General features: G+C 38.6%; 1 protein-coding gene across 1 annotated transcript in view; it reads right to left on the reverse strand.

Annotated features, from left to right (window-relative positions):
* The window catches only part of PRKDC (protein kinase, DNA-activated, catalytic subunit), an 82,895-nt gene that overhangs the window by 16,627 nt on the left and 47,883 nt on the right, over positions 1-18,385 (reverse strand). The window contains 16 exon segments of the mRNA XM_036403886.2: positions 1,801-1,991; positions 2,075-2,249; positions 3,330-3,519; positions 5,053-5,164; positions 5,856-5,964; positions 6,564-6,788; positions 7,319-7,507; positions 7,936-8,074; positions 8,526-8,734; positions 11,922-12,101; positions 13,264-13,395; positions 14,455-14,567; positions 15,870-16,085; positions 16,441-16,630; positions 17,202-17,412; positions 18,104-18,202. Coding sequence (XP_036259779.2) covers positions 1,801-1,991; positions 2,075-2,249; positions 3,330-3,519; positions 5,053-5,164; positions 5,856-5,964; positions 6,564-6,788; positions 7,319-7,507; positions 7,936-8,074; positions 8,526-8,734; positions 11,922-12,101; positions 13,264-13,395; positions 14,455-14,567; positions 15,870-16,085; positions 16,441-16,630; positions 17,202-17,412; positions 18,104-18,202 — 2,680 coding nt within the window.

Genomic DNA, 18,385 nt, shown 5'->3' on the forward strand with positions numbered 1-18,385 from the left:
TACTCCAATGCTTCAAAACATAAAATAAGAAATTCTAATATCCAATCTGAACCTAACTGGCACAACTTAAGGCCATTTTATCTCACCCTCTCACTTGGAACACGGCAGAAGAGACCAACTCTCACCTCACTACAATCTCCTTTCAGGTGGTTGAAGAGAGCAATGAGGTCTTCCCTGAGACTCCTTTTCTCCAGGCTAAAAAAATCCCAGTTCCCTCAGCTGCTCCTCACAGGACCTGTGCTCCAGGCCCTTCTCCAGCTCTGCTGCCACTCTCTGGACATGCTCTAGCCCCTCAATGTTTTTCTTGTGGTGAGGGGCCCAGGACTGAACACAGGTGAGGTGCAGCCTCACCACTGCCAACCACAGCAGGACAATCCCTTCCCTGGCCCTTCTGGCCACACTAAATGCTGTAACTGAAATTAAACAGTCAGGTAGGTAGAAGGAGACTACCAGGGTCAGAGTGCTTCTTAATAGTAAGCTAAAAAAACGCTAAGCTTCTTAATCTTTCAGAAATCCCTGGTATGGTAATTTTACTCATCTGACACAGAAGAACTTTTGTCCTCATCCTTTAGATTGCCCAAAGAAGAATGCTCTTAAGAATCAGCTAAATAAATGAAGCTCAAGCTTTTGCTTACATTTCTACACACCTGAAAATTTAAAACCTTTTTTTGCAGGAATTTCTTCTTGATCTGCTTTACTTTTAACAGCCATGAAACACAAATTAAGAACATTTTTTTATTTGTTTTATACTAATATGGCTCATATTCCCTGAAGTGATCCTGCAAGAGAGATGGGAGAGGGACTTTTCACAAGAACATGTAGTGACATGTAGGACAAGGAGCAATTGCTTCAAACTGAAAGAGAGTGGGTTTAGATTGGATATTAGGAGGAAACTCTTTGCTGTGAGGGTGGTGACCTGCTGGAACAGGTTGCCCAGAGAAGTTGTGAAAACCCCATCCCTGGATGTGTTCGAGGCCGGGCTGGATGGAGCACTGAGCAACCTGGTCTAGTGAAAGATGTCCCTGCCAATGGTAGGGGGGCTGGAACTAGATGAAACTAGATGATCTTTAAGGTCCCTTTCAACCCAAACCATTCTATGATTCTATACGTAAGTGTCTTCATGGTAGCTTTAGAAATTAGTAGATATAAGCCAGCAGTGGTACTTCAAATTCTCAATTCATTTGACAGACAAGAAGTCAATGCATGTAAGGCAGCTGACAGTAAATATAATTTTAGTTGCAGCACAGTCTAGAACTGTATTCTTCAAATGCACACCTACCCAAAATAGGCAAAGACAACCTGCATGTGCTCTGCCTTAAAAAAATTCCATTAAAATTACCTAGATAAAGTAAGTGTATCAGTATTATAAACATCTCTTTATCAAAGAGAACAGTGTGGGGGCATGAAGCAGATCACAAATGCCCAGCTGAAATCAAGGCATTCTTTGAGGATCCCAAGCCTTGTCTCACCACTGTGCAGGCAGATGCTGTGACTATGTCTTCCCCCTCCACTCAAAATGGAGGTACAGAGAAACACAAGAACATTCTCCTATTTAGAAAGGAAGAGTGATGCAGAACTCCAGGAGAGCAAAACCTGGAAGAAACAGCAACCACAGCCTTGTTTTTTGCTTTTTTCCCCCCACTTTTCTTTCTCTATCTGGTGTTGCTGGACAAATCACTGCCAATAGCAGACAGGTTTCACATGCTCTGTATCTATCCACAGCCATCACTACATACTGAAGTAGTAATTTGTAGTAATAATGACACTGAAATTACTAAAGGATCTTCCCCTCTCTTTTACCTTTTTAGGGTTCTCAAGGCTTTCTCCTGATATTAGTGATATCTTCCCAGCCTTTTCTTTCTCAATTTGCTCAAGACACCTTGGATTCTGACTAAGAGCATTGGCCATGATGTGATACGTAGTACCCAGAAGAAGATTCTGGTCTCGGAAGGCCGTTATGTTCTTGCTGAGACAGTCAGATTTGGTATCTTCTGTTGGGATTCAAAACCAAAAGTTGGTAACTGGACAACAAAGCAACTTTGTAAAGTAAAGAAGGTGAAGCAAAGGCTGTTACCAAGCAGGGAGATGGTTTTCAGCACTGAGAGCAGGCGCTCAGGACAGCTCAGGTTGCGGCTGCTGCTGTGAGTGAAGCGGCAATAGGCGTAATTCCACCTCAGCAGCCACTCCTCCCTCCATCTGGCTTCCTTGCGCAAGTCTTTCAGGAGCTTCTTGGCCACTGCAAAGCTGTTCTGTATGCAGATTAAGAGAACTGTCAGATCATATACCTGAAGAGACACTAAACCTGCCCACAACCAAATTAGGGATGAGAGGGTTTAAGTAACACAAGTAAGAGGTGCTCACTGCCTGCTGGGTCTCATAATCAGAACCACATTTGTGCTAAGGGAGAAGTTTGAATAGCAAAAGAGAGGAACAGAGGTTTAAACAACTGAGAAAATCATCCCAGCGGCAAGAAGCATTTAACTGCTCCACAGTACAAACACATATGGGAAACACAACGTGATTTAAGATAGCATTAAGAAAATAATTTATATTTGTGTTTTGATGAGAAGTTTCACAGAAGTTACATGAAAGGAAATCTTATTTTTCACTTACTCCTTCAAGAGTGTATAGTCAATAAACCAAAAATGCTATATTTACTTATCAGATTGCTTAAAATAAACTCTCGTAAATGACTGCAGATTTCTGCAGCATCTCAGAAGATGGGAGACCTTGACTTAATTATTCATCTTGTCTCAAGTTTGAAACACCAAAGGCCCATCATCAAAAATGATGTTTCAGTCATTTCAACAGCCAGATTCAACCAAAAATTTCTAAGTCACTTAACTTTAGTTTCTTAGTTAACTAACATCAGTAATGAAAACTGTGAAAAAAAAAAAAGAAATCCAGCATTGCTGATTGAAGCAAATTATACTAATTCAACTAGAATTCATTTTCTTGTACAGAAGAAATTATTTGTGAATAAGAAGCATAATGCTTGATTGCAAGCATCCCTTCCATTAAGGACTGAAACATTTCAGATACTTTATCTGCCCTTTAGAGTGTCCAAAACCATCTGTGGATCAAAGGGGACTTCAGGCACATTTCCAGTAATGACAAATTATCATCAACTTTTTAATTAACATTTATCCTTTTGTTTTCTTTCATTGTGGAACTGACTTTGTGGAGCTTTCAAAATGTCCTGGACTGCAGGGTCAAAAAGGGACAAGGTTTGCCCTGGCAAAAGGGTACCAAAGACCACCTAAATGGCTTTTCCAGCTTTTTCTATGTAGTTTCTCAGCAAATTGGAAGCTATCAGACAGTCTATTCACCTGTTTCCTGGCACTTTCTATCATCTTCATTTTCATATTGAATTTGCAGCTTTTAATCATTGAGTGAATGCTTTCACCCTGTTGATCCACTTCCATTTGGTCACCAGCACTGTATTCTCCATCCACCTCCATACTGTCATTGGCCTGATCTGAGGGAAGTTTCTCCTGCAGTTTGTCAAGAAAGAAACACCTGCACAACAACAACAGGGGTACAGATCACTCTGGTATACAATCCAGGAAATTAGTGTTCCAAAGTGTTGATCTGCCTAACAGCAAACAAAGCTAATAAAAAATATCAAACTACAGCTATCACCTTTAGCAGGGCTAAACACAGGCCTCAGAGACTGGGCACTCCCAACAGGGATGAGGTTGACCCTGAGAGCATTCAGGATCTTGTACTGGCAAGATTAGTGTTAGAAAAATGTCCATTACAGAGTGGGATTTTTTTTGTTAGTTAGTTCCTTTGTGCAAGCTACAGTCCCTAAGTTCACCAAGCCATAACTTGCATTTCAGCTTCACAGACGTGCAAACAAACAAAGGAGTCTCAATTATTTAGTGTGAGTGCCAGGCTGTATTTTATGTCAACTTGCTACTCAAATGTTTATCACATCAACACATGCCAACACTGAAATCTGTATTGCAGAACAGATCAGCAACCACACTCACCTTTTGAAAGGGAATTGCCATGCTGAATTCTGCTACTCCACAACTAGTCCTATCTAATTTAATAGCACATCTCATTATGTAGACTGTTACTCAAAGCAGAGGACAGCACCACACTCTGAAGTGGCACTTGGCACATCCTTTCTTACTAATTTAAGGTGCTTTCAAAAAGCACATAAAGTGTTTAAAACCCTGACAACCCTTCGAGTCATAAATGTTTTGAGATTTTTTTTCAAAAGTGAGCCATACCATGTATTCTGCCTAATACTGAACTGCAATAAGCTGTTCTGTAGCCATGCTTTCCTGACACCAAGAGATAACAAAATAAATCACACAGCATGGTATGTATCAGCAGAGCTACTGAAGAAGTTATCACACAGGAAAGGAGGACTAATCTAGACTTTCACTGGAAGAATAAATTGGGACAAAGACAGACGCTATGGCAAGGACAGAATACTTCTAAATTTCAAAGAGCATTCCAGTTTCTTCAGAGCTAATCCAAAGGAGTCTCCAGAGAGCCTTTGTTCTTTCTAGCAACATCTGCACAACAGAAGTCTCCAATTAAAGCAGTGGTCATTAACTTTCCCATAAACAGGTGAGGCACTGAGAGTGACAGGGCTGGGCTTGTTTTGTATGCTCCCTAATTTTGGAACTGCCCAAGTATTTTTATTCATAACTGACTGGCCTTTTGGGTGGTGTTTCATTGAGCTAAATGCAGCTAATCTACTCAATTGTAAAAGTGAATATGAAATGGGCCAGCTTACACAGTGTATATAGTCAGTGATGCAAGAAAATGACTAAACTAACATCTATGTTTCCCTATCAAAATAAAATTTATTCCCCGGCCATTTCTCAACCTCCTTTTGCTCCTCTCCACAAGTTAGTCACACAAATTCCCCAGTTATATTGAGAAAGCTACTACCACAGTTAAAAAAGGAAAGAAAAAAGTAATACATTGGATCAAACCCCTCCCATAGAAAAACAAGCAGCATTAGAAAAAGCACTTCCTGGAACTCAACAGGCAGACAGAACCTAAGCTAACCCAAGAATGCAATTTTACCGGTTTGTAATGATATCATCCCAGATGTTCATAGGATCCATTTTAGCATCTGGATATCTGCTTGTCCAAGTTCTGAGAAGTCTCTTAAGGGAAGCCTCTGAAGCTAAGTTACCTAGAAATCAATTGAGAACATTTTAAATGCATCTGAAGCCAAACAGCATAAAAACAAGGCTAAACAAAATATAGTCTAATATTCAAACCAGGAAACTGCCATTAAGTAACCCACTGGCATTTCTGGGCTTGCACTAAAAATGCTACTTAGTGATCATCATATTACTTTTGTTTATTGCTGAAGCACAGGGGGTTCTGTAAGGACATCTGTGTCAACTGCCACAGGATATCACCACCAGGTAGTTTCCTTTCCATATATGAACATGCTGGAACCTAGTGGCACTGTTAACTAAATATCTAATTTGTTTTATGCACACAAATGTGTACTTCAGGCCTATGTCAGTAAGTGCAACTTATATACTGCATCGATTTTTTCATCTCTGCTAACTGCTATTTACTGACAAAAGTTACTCCAATAAAAAAGCTTAGCTTAAAACTTTAAATGACACTTTCAAAAGAGATGCTTAACTCTTATCACCAGAGTTATGCAAATTAAACTCTGCAATAGAACACAAAGTTATGTTCAATCCTATCTTACAAAACTGTAATAGGTCTTACTGTCAAGAAGACAGTAAGAAGTAATTCCAGACTTATGCTTCTTCAAACAGCAGTCCAGAAATTCAAAGTTCAGGAAACCACAATTACTGAATACAAAAGGAAAATTGCTTGAGAACAAAAAAAAACAACTTTACTTCTTTTGGTCATAAAATTGATGAAATCCTGTATTTCTGTCAAAGCTTGTACAGACTGCAGTTTGGTCATTCGACTTTGATATAACAAGGAATCAATACTGGAGTAGCTCTGAAAAGAAAGGGAGAGAATCAAAGACAGAATTTAAAGCATGGTTCTGTTCAGTGCTATACAAATTATTGATCTGATGCTTTTGTATGTTTTGTATGTTTAGAACCCAACCTCTTACAAGTAATTTAAGAGCTGATAATCAGAGAGCAACTCTGCTTTGGACAAGCACAGAGGCACATTCTAGCTGCAATTCCTATCCTAGGTTTGAGCAAAGTCCCACAGTCTAATCAAAACTCAGTAATGGATAGAATTTGTAACTTCCCAATGCAACACTCTTTGCAAGCTTGTTCTGGGGACAGGGAGCCCCTGAAAAGATGAACAAAATAAAATTTTTATTGTCTGCACAAACAATTACTCTGAAAAATGTATAAAAGATAAAATCAGCACAACAGAACAAACTAAAACAGAAGAATGCACTCCATTGGCTCACTCACCTTTCATCATTGCAAGCAGTGAATTTAAAAGAAGTTTTGTCACCTGACATGGAAGTCACTGAGTGTTTCTCTTGAGAGTATTATCTAGCAGCAGTAACAGCAACAGCAGTTTCATTGTTCCAGTTTACACAAAAAAAAATTACCAGAGATGGAAGACATTATTACCTGCATGAAGATCTGCATGCCATTGCTAATGTAATATTTGGCTCTGTCAAAATCATCTTGCAGGATGTACAGGAGACTAAGTTCTTGGCTGTAGTGCATTTCTATAATGGCTTTCTTCTGTTCTGTCTTCATTGCCTCATCAATAAAGGTTAGCAAAGTCTGGTCATTCTCCCCACTGAGCAGTAACTTCAACTTACTGCGTATTATATAGGGCAGATATGTCTCCTACAAAGTGAGAACACAGTCTTTATTTCTTGGAATGGAATAACAGTTGATCAATTTTTTTGTTATCAGTGGCAAATCAAATAAATAAAAAAAAATTTGAATTTTTTAAAAGATATTTTCACTTTCGACAAATTCCTACTTGCTAACAAATCAAAGCAGACTTTTCCTACAGCTCATGAAGTTGTTAACTTCTAGTAGCAAACTTTACCAGTTTCAAAATCCATGCTTTGGTAACTCTTAAAATAGGAAAAAAATGTAAGTGAGAAAAGCAACAAAAAAGACTTGCAAAAGGAAGGAGACAATAAAGCTGGTCCTATGGGATCTGCCACAGACTTGAGGTAAAAATTAAACATCAAAATGAATAAGCGGAAGTAATTGTTTCAATTTTTAAAATATATTGGACTCTCCACTAATTTCCATAATAAAGTAACCCAAATAATCCAATTGATTTTCACCCATAATCTCAATACTGTAGGGCATCCCTACAGAGATAAAAATGGTGCAGTACCAATGAAATAATTTCTAAAAACCTGAAAAAATGGATCATTCCATGTTTTGCTTAGGTCTGGAGGTTTTCCACTATCAATATTAACAGTAGCACAATACTCCAGAGACTTCCACATTGTGAGGTGGTCATAGCATTCCAGAGATGCAAGTTCCCAGAAGTCCTTCTCTGCTACTGTTGGCTCTCCATCTTGCCAGTCTTCTTGGGAGAGTGCCTAGAGAATGAATTTGAAGGGAGAATAGTGCCAGATTCCAGCCAAGAACCTGTTTCAATTCTAAGTCATGGGCAACTTAACTGTAATTAATTCTCATAAAAATATCTATCCATTTACCAGAGTGTGACAGCAACATTAAATGCAGAAAATTCAAGCTTGGCAGTGTTTATACATAAATTAATTTCAGGTAGCTATCTTCAGAAAACCTACATTTTCAAAGAGTGAACATTTTAAAAGAAGGTTTGAGATCTGTCTTTATTTTTACCCACTGCAACTCATGCCATGAACACATGCAATTTGCTCTCTCAGGGATGCAGTGTGCCCATGTGTTTTTATTTGTCTGCCCAGATAATTGCACTTTTTTCTAATTTGATTAGTTTTAAGTCATGAGAGAATTACAAAACAAAAATATCTTGCTGTAATTTTACCTTATCATAATATTGAGCTGCTTCAGCATAATCATTCCTTGCTTCTGCCAACAAAGCTTTCTGGGTAATTTCCTTAGTCCCAATCTTACCACTGAAAATACCACGAAGGGCATCATAATCCCCAAGGGATCTGTAGAGCCTAGTAAAATTGAAAAGAGAAATCTTTTAAATAGCTCAGCAGATGTATATCAATGCAAACAGAGGCTATCTAAAAAAAAATAAATAAATTCAATTAGCAGTAATATTATCAGCTTGAAATAGTAAATTTTTAGGAAGTATTTCTTATGTAAGATCAGAAATCCACACTTAACTACATAAACTTCATCTTGTAGGGTAATAGCTGAACTATGGAAACTCCTGCAGTTGAAAAGCTATGAACATGATTTTTTTCAGCAGTCTGACAGCATCATGAGAGTGCACATTTTTAAAATTTAATTGCGCTCACTGACAGTATTAACTGAGAAAAAAATTAAAAGCATATCTAATTCTAAAGACAGAAAGACTAAAAAAGAAATCCCACAAGCCATAAAAGCAGAGTTCTTCACAGGGCAAACCTAAGTGGGAGTAAATTGTCTCAAACAAGAATTTACTTAGCAAGTTCAATCCATCTGATCACATCTGGGGGCAGCTCTGTCCTCCCACGCATCCTTTTGGACGGGGGCTCCTCCACAGGGGACAGAGCCATCAGGGCACGCTCCAGGAGAAGGATGCCCATGGGCTGCTGCAAACTTGCAAGGCAGCTCATGCTCACATTAGCTGAGTCCAGTTCCAGTAGCTCTCTGTGTTGGTAACTCATTTCCTGTAGAATAAAACAACAGGTGTCTAACTTGGTGTAAAACTATACAGATTTGGTATCCTTTTTGCTTACAGTGCAAGCTGTAAAATGAAAATAAGCCATTAGGCCTCCAGAAGTTCCCAACCCAGGGAAAACTGGAATCTTTTCCTTCTGTGCTGTTGCTCTTTGTACAGAGAACAGTACAGAGTAACCCCATACACTTTGGCTCCAAGACATGGGAAAACTCTGGACAGAATCACAAGGAAAGTGGGGGAGAGGTAGATGGACACATTGACAGCCTGAACTTTTCTTTCTGTTTGTTGGCAGGATTTTGCCTGCTACACAGCAGCTGTGCTTCACTTAGCCTGTTCAGTGGTGCATTCCTGCATAAGCCAAAGGCACGATTTACAGATTTACCAAGAAGTCTTCTCTGAGCTGGAGGCTTTCTATCCACACACTCAGCCAGGTTTAGCACATCACAACTTCCTGTTAGACCCCTCTGGTACTGTACTGTCTAACCCATGATTTAAAGACATGACAATATTTCTCTTTATCATAATTAACATTAGTCCAACTACAGAATAATCTCTTCTTCAGGGATAAACATTCTTGTTTAGTTGAAGCTTTTTTTTTTAAATACTTAAATCACTATTTTAAATACAGATAAATAAATCAAGAAGAAAAAAATTCACAACATGGAGGAGGTGCAGTATAGCTTTCATTACAAGAAACAGCACCACATTTTAGAGTAAAAATTAAAATCTCATTCTTGCAACATGGCACGTTCAAGGATACAATGTGAAAAGAAACACTGTTTGGAAATTGCAACAGGAGACTTGAGAACAACCAAGTTACACTTCTTTGATAAATGACAACCACCACAAAAACTTCAGAAGAGGCATCTGGCATTAGAGAACTCATGACACAATTTGTAGAGTTGGGACTCAAAAAACCCACAGCCTCTTGCAGCTTCCTGTGTTACAGACCAGTCAGATCCCAGTGAGGGGTTAGCACATGTATTTCAACTACTATTAAGGCAATTTCAATTAGCTGCACACATGCCCCAGACACATTCCTTGACTGCCAGCTTTTAGGGGTTACATCAGGAACACAGTGACAACTGCACAAAAATCTAAAACCTTAAGAACAACTTTGCTAAGGTAAGACCAAAAGCCCTTTCTCATACCACAGGAAAAAGGGTAAGAACTGTGCAAATATAAGGGCATATGCCAAGAATGAATATCCTCCCAAACTTACAATTTACAGACATCATCCCACATCAAAGGAGGTATCTTTCTATTTAGTGCATTTTGGTGACTATTTGATCACTTGTCTTCTCAAAGCAGAGGAAATGTCCCCTGCTCCATATGCAATGAGCACTGTCTACTTGCACCATATGTTCAAAGATTAGGGAGAATGGCATCCAAGCTGGCCTGGCAGCTAAAACATTTCTAAGGCAATTTTAAGTTCTTCAGAGGCCAAGCATCTCTTTGGAGGCTATGTAAACTTTTGTCATGGAGTTAACTCTTTTAGTATTTCAGTTGGTCCTTAATCTGCCCTAAAGTGAATCCCAGAGCTTCATAGTCAATTTTAACATTACATGTGTAGACAAAACCAGCTCTTTTAACCCACCAAGTTACTCTCCTGATGGGACGTGAACCTGTAGAAGATTAAGAAGTCAAACAATCAGAAGGAAACAGCAGTAAAACAGGAAGCCTTTCTGAAATCAGCCAGTATTTATTATGCTCCTGGTATACAGGAAAGAGAAGCTGTACTTCCAAAAGGCCAAGCCACTAGGACCCACATGTGTGAGTCAAAAATGAAAGCCCTGACGCTGCTGTGCTCTTGCTCACACTCCCCCAGGCTGCTCTCTTGATCAATGTGAACTCAATTCCCTACTGGGAAAAAACTTCCTCTCAGTGCTTGCAGGCTGTTTGGACTTCATGATATTGTACTTTTGTTATTGATGAGGATGGCAAGAAGATGCTCTTATTGCTCTTACAAAGTCTGTATTTTTGATGAAATTGAATTTACCTACTTCTTGAGTCTCCATTTTATGTCTATTCAGAAAAAAAAAAAAAAAAAAAAGTAGCCTAATGCAACAGTGTTACTAGCAGGGTCTAGACAGCATAATTCAACACAAATAATATCATCAAGATGGAACCAACAAATGCAATGTCAAGAGGGAATATTAACAGATAGCTATTGTGAGATGCTGGCTCAAAAAATACCAAGACAGACCAGAAAAATCCCCATAGTATTTGACCTTTTATGCAGCTGCACAGAAAAAAAGTAAACAAGAAATTACATTTTTTCAGATGTGTAATTACAAGTACTAGGTTGCAAGGTTTCTCTCTGTTTACAAAGCTAGTTCAAACTAGATGGTTCTCTTGTATTTGGAAGGATACCTACTGTCACAAAGTATTTACATTTCCATAACAAAAAAGAAACCATCAGCTGCCACTGAAAAAAGGATTCCTTTGAGAGCCAGGAATCACAACATCAATACAGTTGATAAGAATCATTAAATACAGTGACAGTGGGTATTTAACAGGTACTAGGACAAGGTTTTTTTATCTCTCTGAAAACTGGGTTAGAAGACTGGGTTAAAATTCACAACCTATTCCAGGTCAGTATATTCTCATAACAGAAAAGCTCGTGTTTCCTCTCCACTGAAACAACTGTGGTGCACCCACTCATCCTCTGGTGAGCCCTTCCTTCATTACTGAAAATCCCCAGACTACTACTTCAGGGGACTAATTTGAAAAAAATAAACAAGAGAGACTAACAACAAACGGTCTGACAGCTACTGATATCCTCAAGACATCAAAGAATTCCTCAGTAAGCACTTCCCAGAAACTGGAAGATAAGCACAACACCCACAGAACCCTTTCAATTGTTCTCAATTCCCACTTCAATTGAAATAGCTTTCATTTGTAATCAAACCTCTTCTTGTTACTGATGCAATTAAAACATTAAAAGGTGACTCAAACTCTAGAGATCAGAAATGTAGAAACCTTGAAAAATCAGTTCAGAGGTATGAGCTACCTTGTTCACCTCAAGTGTCACTTGAAATACCCATTTGGTTAACAATTCTCCTTCCATCTCAGTCTAAACTTCAGTGACAGTATTTGACCTTCACTGCCCTGGGTTTATCAGACATTCAGAGACGTTATTTCCAGTTACTTCCATGCCATATATCAGGATTTACCTGGATGCACGCAATGAAGGGTGGAAAGTATGACAGGCTCATACTGAGGAAATTATTGAAGTCGTTCAGCAGCTTCTGGACAATGGAGTTTTTCTCAGAAGGGTTTTTAGATTTTTTTACCTCATGAAAAATTCCACTAAACAAGCTGCTGAAAAGTTGCTTGGCAAATGTTGGATCTTTCTGTGAATTAAAATAAAAACAGTAAGGTCACTGAACTTTGCTGAGACACAACAGACTGTTAAATAAAATTAAAAGCTATGACCCACCCTGTACCTAATCCCTAGGCACTCTTTGGGAGTGGACTATTTAAACTGGCACGCATCTTACCTGTGCTGGGAATTACTGTACTACACATTCAAACACTATTTTAATTCTTCTGCTTAAAGATACTCCAAGGCAATGCAGATTTTCAGGCCACAGTGCCAGTGGAGAGGGTGGAATTTGCAATTTTCACAACTCCCAGTTGTGAACCAGAAACCAGACATCAAGTATCATGTTAGGGATACCACAGTCCATGAAGTGAGTTTCAGGAAAAAAGAAGACATCAATGTGTGAGGAGATCAAGTCCTAAAAATTGAGGCAGCTAACAGAGGGACAGACTGTCTGTACAGACAGACAGTTTCATCTGAGATTTACAGGCATTTTTTTTTCAATCCAGAAACACATTTGTGTGTGTAACATAATCCTGTGCATCTTGGTCTGTCATGGGTCTGGATTTGGTCTAACTCTTTATCTAACACTCCACTCGTGAGTGTACTACTTCCATCCTTTACAGAGAGATAAGGGACTATCAAAAGTAATGAACTACAAAGGTAATCAGGAAGACTGTGACTTCCCAAAGACTGTAAAATGGGATTCAGTCTACTGTTCAGTTCAGTCTATAGTTTCTACCACTCTCATGTAGGAAAAGGAATATTAGTTCAGCTTTACTGAGCAGGCTGAGTCCAGTCACACTAAGTTCATTTGTATTTTTACAAATCTATTACAGACATATAACAGAAGTGAAATGGCTGTTTTGTTACTGAACAGTGAGATGTCCTTTGCAATAATGTCTGCAGAGACCACCATCTGTTTCTCAAGCAGAGGAACCTGCAGGAAATGGACAACAGCTGATGTATCCAGTCCTCAACTGCTCAGGTGAGGCAAGCAACAAAGTCTCTTTTCTGAGCACTGCACCAGCACAGGGGCAGGAGAAACACTCCCTCAAAACAGTCTTTAAATGTGTATCACAGTGGTTGACTGCAAAGCTCCAAATCAATTTTCAAAGTGATTGCCTAACTACAAGACACTTTCCCTACAGGACCAGAAAACTTCACAAGTGACCTATGAAAAGCAGACAGACCTGGGCAAGGCCCTGCAGAGGGGCAATGAGACTGCAGTATTCAATCTGGATGTCAGGAAGGTCTCCCACTCGGTAACTTCTGTACAAAGTAACCTGGGCATCATACTTCATCTTCAGCTCAGATTTTATCTCCTGAAATGCATTAATCATGTAAAAAAAGAGTTAGGAAATGGCCTCAAACTGTGCCAGGAGAGGTTTAAATTAGATATTATGAAAAATTTTTCACTGAAGGAGTGGTCAGGCATTGGAATAAGCCTCCCACAGAAGTGGAAGAAATACCATCAGTGGAAATATTTAAAAGCTGTTTTAAATCCCCCTGTTTAAAAGACGGGATTTCATTGGCTGTATTTTGGACTGCCATACAGAATGCATTAACAGGTTCTCTCTTGTAGGGTGGGAGGAAATGGTACCTTCAGCCTGCAAGTAAACATAAATGGGCTAAAATAGGTGCTTGTGTGGTTCTTCCAGACATAAATTCTGTTTACACAGTTGTCTGCATCTGCAGAGTATTACAGGAGTGTCTCAAACTGGTAGCTCTCAATCCTGGATTCCTGCTCTTGGGACTAAATGTTATCATTTTTTGACAATAATGTGTGCTATTTTTAGTAACAGGAACGTCTGACAAACTGCTACAGAGCTTAAAAACACTTAGATTTATTGCAGGTACATAACACAATCAGAAAACCCACAAAGTAGTAAGTTTCTGGCCTTGAGAAACACTCAGCAAATGATTATTACTGACATTCTTCAGGTTAAAAGTTCAAACCAGTTCTGGGTAGTCCATCAGCTGTACCACATTTTTGAGTTTACCTTCAGACACTGGATAATGTTCTCCAACAATTTCTGCAGTGTATTGTAGCTCTAAGGCTCAGGTCCTAGTTTCCAGAATGACAACTGTAAAGGGTTTCCCAATAACTGTTAGGGTCTCCCATTACATAAAATCACTTATTGCATTTTAAGTGGTAGACTGGAAGTGTTATCATCCAGCTCTTTTCTCACCCATGCTAAGTAACAACATTTAGCTTTAGGGCCATAAATAGCATTATTTCCAAATTAAACCTTCTAAAGCTTTTAAAGTAGCAACCAGTACCTTATACCTACCATTTCTTCACAAAGTTACGTCAAGAGATGGAGTACAAGATTACAAATGCATCAAGACTTGAAGCTTTAAACCCATTTGGATTGACTAACCTTTTCTCTCTTCTGTTCAGCCAGACTTTTTCTGGCATAAATCAGACTGAGTTTGTCTTGGTCCTTCAAGAAACGTCTCCGCAGTCTTAGAATTTCTGCTCTTTCTTCTATACCTAAGGAACATATGACCATGTCCACAGCTCTTCCTTTCAGATTTAAGGCAAAAGCACCATATAAAAACAAACATCATCTTTGTATTTACTAGCAAGTAAATACAAGGCCTTTCAACAAGCTAGCCAATGACAAAAAATTAAGTTGCTCTTAGGAGAAGAGATATTAAGCATTTATATAGAGACTTTAGGTGCAAGGATGAGGTCTAAAGATCAAACTATTGTACAGGGAAAGACCCTAAAACTCATGAACAAATATGCCCCATATGCCAGATTTATTTTAAGCACTCAAAGGCAGGTATGGCATTTGCACTATATTCCAGAAAGTATATAACTCCTTAAATATAGGGGTGCTAAAAGACATTAAAATATTGTTTAGTAAGGATATTGTACTGTATTTTTTAAGTACGATTACAGAACTGCCACTGGATCAACTCCTGCTCAGGACAGTCATGGGGAAAGGTGACTTAACTGACTATCAGCTCAGTCCACTTCCTAGAAAAGAAGAGTGAGCGAACAAAAACATACCACTGTAGCTGGTACTCTCCAGGGTAGAAGAGCAGGGACTACCTAAAAGGTAGACTGACCTCTCTGTTTCCGTAGCTCTGCCCTGAAACTGCCCTGTTTCAGGGCAGTTATGACTAATAGACTGAATAGAACTGCAGTCTGTTAGTCATAACTGCCCTGAAATACCTCTCAGATACTGAAAAGTTGATCTTTATAGTCCTATGCATGAACTCCTAATGTCATCCTTTTGGTCAAAATTTTAATGGCAGTGTAGACAAGGGTTAAAGAGAGAGAAGGATCCTAAGTCACTTCAGAGCAGTACTGATATTTTTCACTTATTTACTGGGTGGAAGAAGGAGCACTCTCAGAAAAACAAGGACTTCTAATGACAGATTGTAAAATGTTGGAGATCATGTCAGCACAGCTGAAATGTTTTAGAAAATATGTTTAAAGAGATCTCTTCTTTAAAGAGTTAAATTTAAAACAGAAGGGTCAGAACTGTCTGATATTCATGCTGCGATCCTCTTAGGGAGAGGTAGGAATGCAGAGTCACACTGACTGGTTTCTCATCTAGCCAGTTCTTTCAATGAAGAAACATATAATTTTACAATTCCTAGCACAGTCCTAGCTTTTTGTCACATGTTATGTATCATCACACACTCCTGGAAAAAAAAATCTCTCAAGGTGAACCTCAATTGGGCTGTCTCAAAGACAATGGACTGCCAGTCAAATAACCGACAAGGATGGCTTATAAAAGAGTACTAATTGCATGGAAATTGCACATTAAGGCTTACAGACCTTTAGTTTTGCTGTCCACTTCATCTCCAGGCAAGCCCAACCTTTTTTTCCCAAAATCTGGCCCCACTGGTTTGAAGGTTGCTTGTTTAAATTTTTCACTCCTTTTGCTAACCAACAGCATGGATGAAGACAAGGATTCAGAGGATGAAGGAACTGCATACTCTGCCAATGTGTCAATGCTACTTCCAGTTAGCCAATTAAAAGAACTTCTACCACCTGTAACAAGAAATTGCCAAAAAGCTCTAACATACTCAGATATAAACAAAGTGAAAACATCTCTGAGGCAGGTATTTTTTCTCTCCCAAAAATATAATTTCCTAGTGTTTAAGGGCAGAACAGATTTCGAGCTGCTAGGTAAGACAGTGTTTCTTTTACATTCGGCAGAACATAAAATATGTAAGAGAATAATAAAAAAGTGATTTTTTTTCTCATACCAGACAAAAAAAAAAAGCCCTGGAAAACAAAATACTAAACATTTTTAAACTTTTACATTAAAAAGTTATATGCAACAGAAATTACATCACTCCTACAGCAAAAAAGAACATTTCAGAAAAGACTGGTCTGCACTTACCGCCATGCTGTGTAGGTGTAAATTCATATTGCCTTTGGGTAGCCCTCACTTGCCCACGGACTGACCCAGAAGGAGAAAGGGATCTTTCCTGTGACAAATTCCTGTGGGTACTTGGAGAAGCCTGAGTCTCCACAAACATTGGTGTGAGCACAGTGCTTCGGTAACGCCAGCTGGAGTCAACTACAAAGTCCTATCAAAAAAGAAAGATTTTAAGTAGAACAATAAAGATGGAGGATTTCTGCATTTCTTCATTGAGCAGGACGGCAGAAATTACAGTCCAGAAATCAAAACACCCTCCCAGGTATAGGGGCAAGATTTGACTATATATAAAAGTAAGCCCAACAAACCACAAACATGTAGAAGCTCTCCACAGCTCAGTAAAAAAAGCTCGTTAACTTAGACTGGTCAGCTGAGGACTGATTTACAGCTCTTGCACCAGTACTCCTGTTTCTTGACAGTATTTCTCCAGTTGATGCTGCTTCTCTCTGTTACCCTCTTTTTTAGCATTTCAGTACTCTACAAATCAGCTATTCCTGGTATATTATTTTAATCGAATATACATTTAAAAAAAAAAAAGTACAATTATTGCCCCCACAAAATCATTAAACTTCTGATACTGTGCACAACTCAGAACTGCTGCATCTGTTAACTTTGGAGCACTAAACACTTTGAAAAATCTCCTTCATTATGCCATTCTTTACAGTCATAATTACATTAAAGAGCAGAATTTGTCACATAGTTGCGAACACAGTACAATTCACCTGAAATTTGCATTCAGACAGTGGATGCTCAAATATTTTTCTGGAATAATCTGGGCTCTTGCTAGTCATTTCAAGCAGAAAATTTGTGATTAGACTCAAGTAATGTGTTTCAATCTTGGTGGAATAGAAAGAACTTAACAATGACAGCATACGGTCAAGAGTATTTGTGGGCAGCCTTGTCTCATGACTCCAAAAATTCCTAACAATTAACCTGTAAAGGCAAAGAATAAAGTTATTCTTGGTAATTGTCAAACAGAACCACCCCCTGCCACCGACTTCTAAAAAAGCCAAGTAAAAAAGGGGGAAAAAACCCAAACCCACCAGCAAAAAACTTCTAAACAGTAAGCTGTTAAGGCCTTAAACTAACACTTTCATGACAATAATCTTCCATTGAATTACCCTGAATTCCTCATTCATCTACCATGTTCTGTGCCTCGTGTAAAAGGTTTACTCTGAAAAAATTATTTCTGTCAAGTTTTTTCCTTTTGAGAAGTGCTATGGATGGAGAAGCAGCGAGATATCCTCTTTCATCTTTTGCTTCATCAAAAGAATTTCTAAAAATCCAACATTTAATCTACTGTTGTGTGCTTGTGTATATCAGGTCGTCCTTGTTCAAAAATGCCAGAACATTAATGCAGAATTAGGTTTAACATCATGAAACAACCTCACTGCAGCTTAGAAATTCATTCAAGTGCTTCACTTAGACTTGGTGTAACACCATGGGACAAATTTTATAAATTAACTTATTTGAAGAAAAGGAAATGGTATTATCTCAGTGTTAGTCTTTTATATAGAAATACTAAAAAAAAAAACCTCTAAGGATCAACTCTTTTGCTATAAACAAAGTAAGAGAAATGGAGGGATTTTTATTTGAGACAGTTATCACAACACTCTTTACTCACTGCAGTTCAGCATTTTCATCAATCAGTCCTTGAAGCAGTATTTCTTTTGCCACTTTGAGTATCTCCTGAGAATCATCATCTGCTTGACTTTCTGGATCACTGATGGTGGGAGATAAATATCTCTTAATGACTTCTCTCAAATAATCCACAGCAAAATAAGAAGATGAGGATGGTGGGACAAAAAGGAGGAATATACCCTCTGATAAAAATCTCAGCTTGGCATAAGAACATAACATGAGTTCTTCCTTGCCAAAAATGCCTTATATCTCCACTACTAAAAAA

Source organism: Molothrus ater, chromosome 1, assembly GCF_012460135.2.
Source record: "Molothrus ater isolate BHLD 08-10-18 breed brown headed cowbird chromosome 1, BPBGC_Mater_1.1, whole genome shotgun sequence".
NCBI lineage: Eukaryota > Metazoa > Chordata > Aves > Passeriformes > Icteridae > Molothrus > Molothrus ater.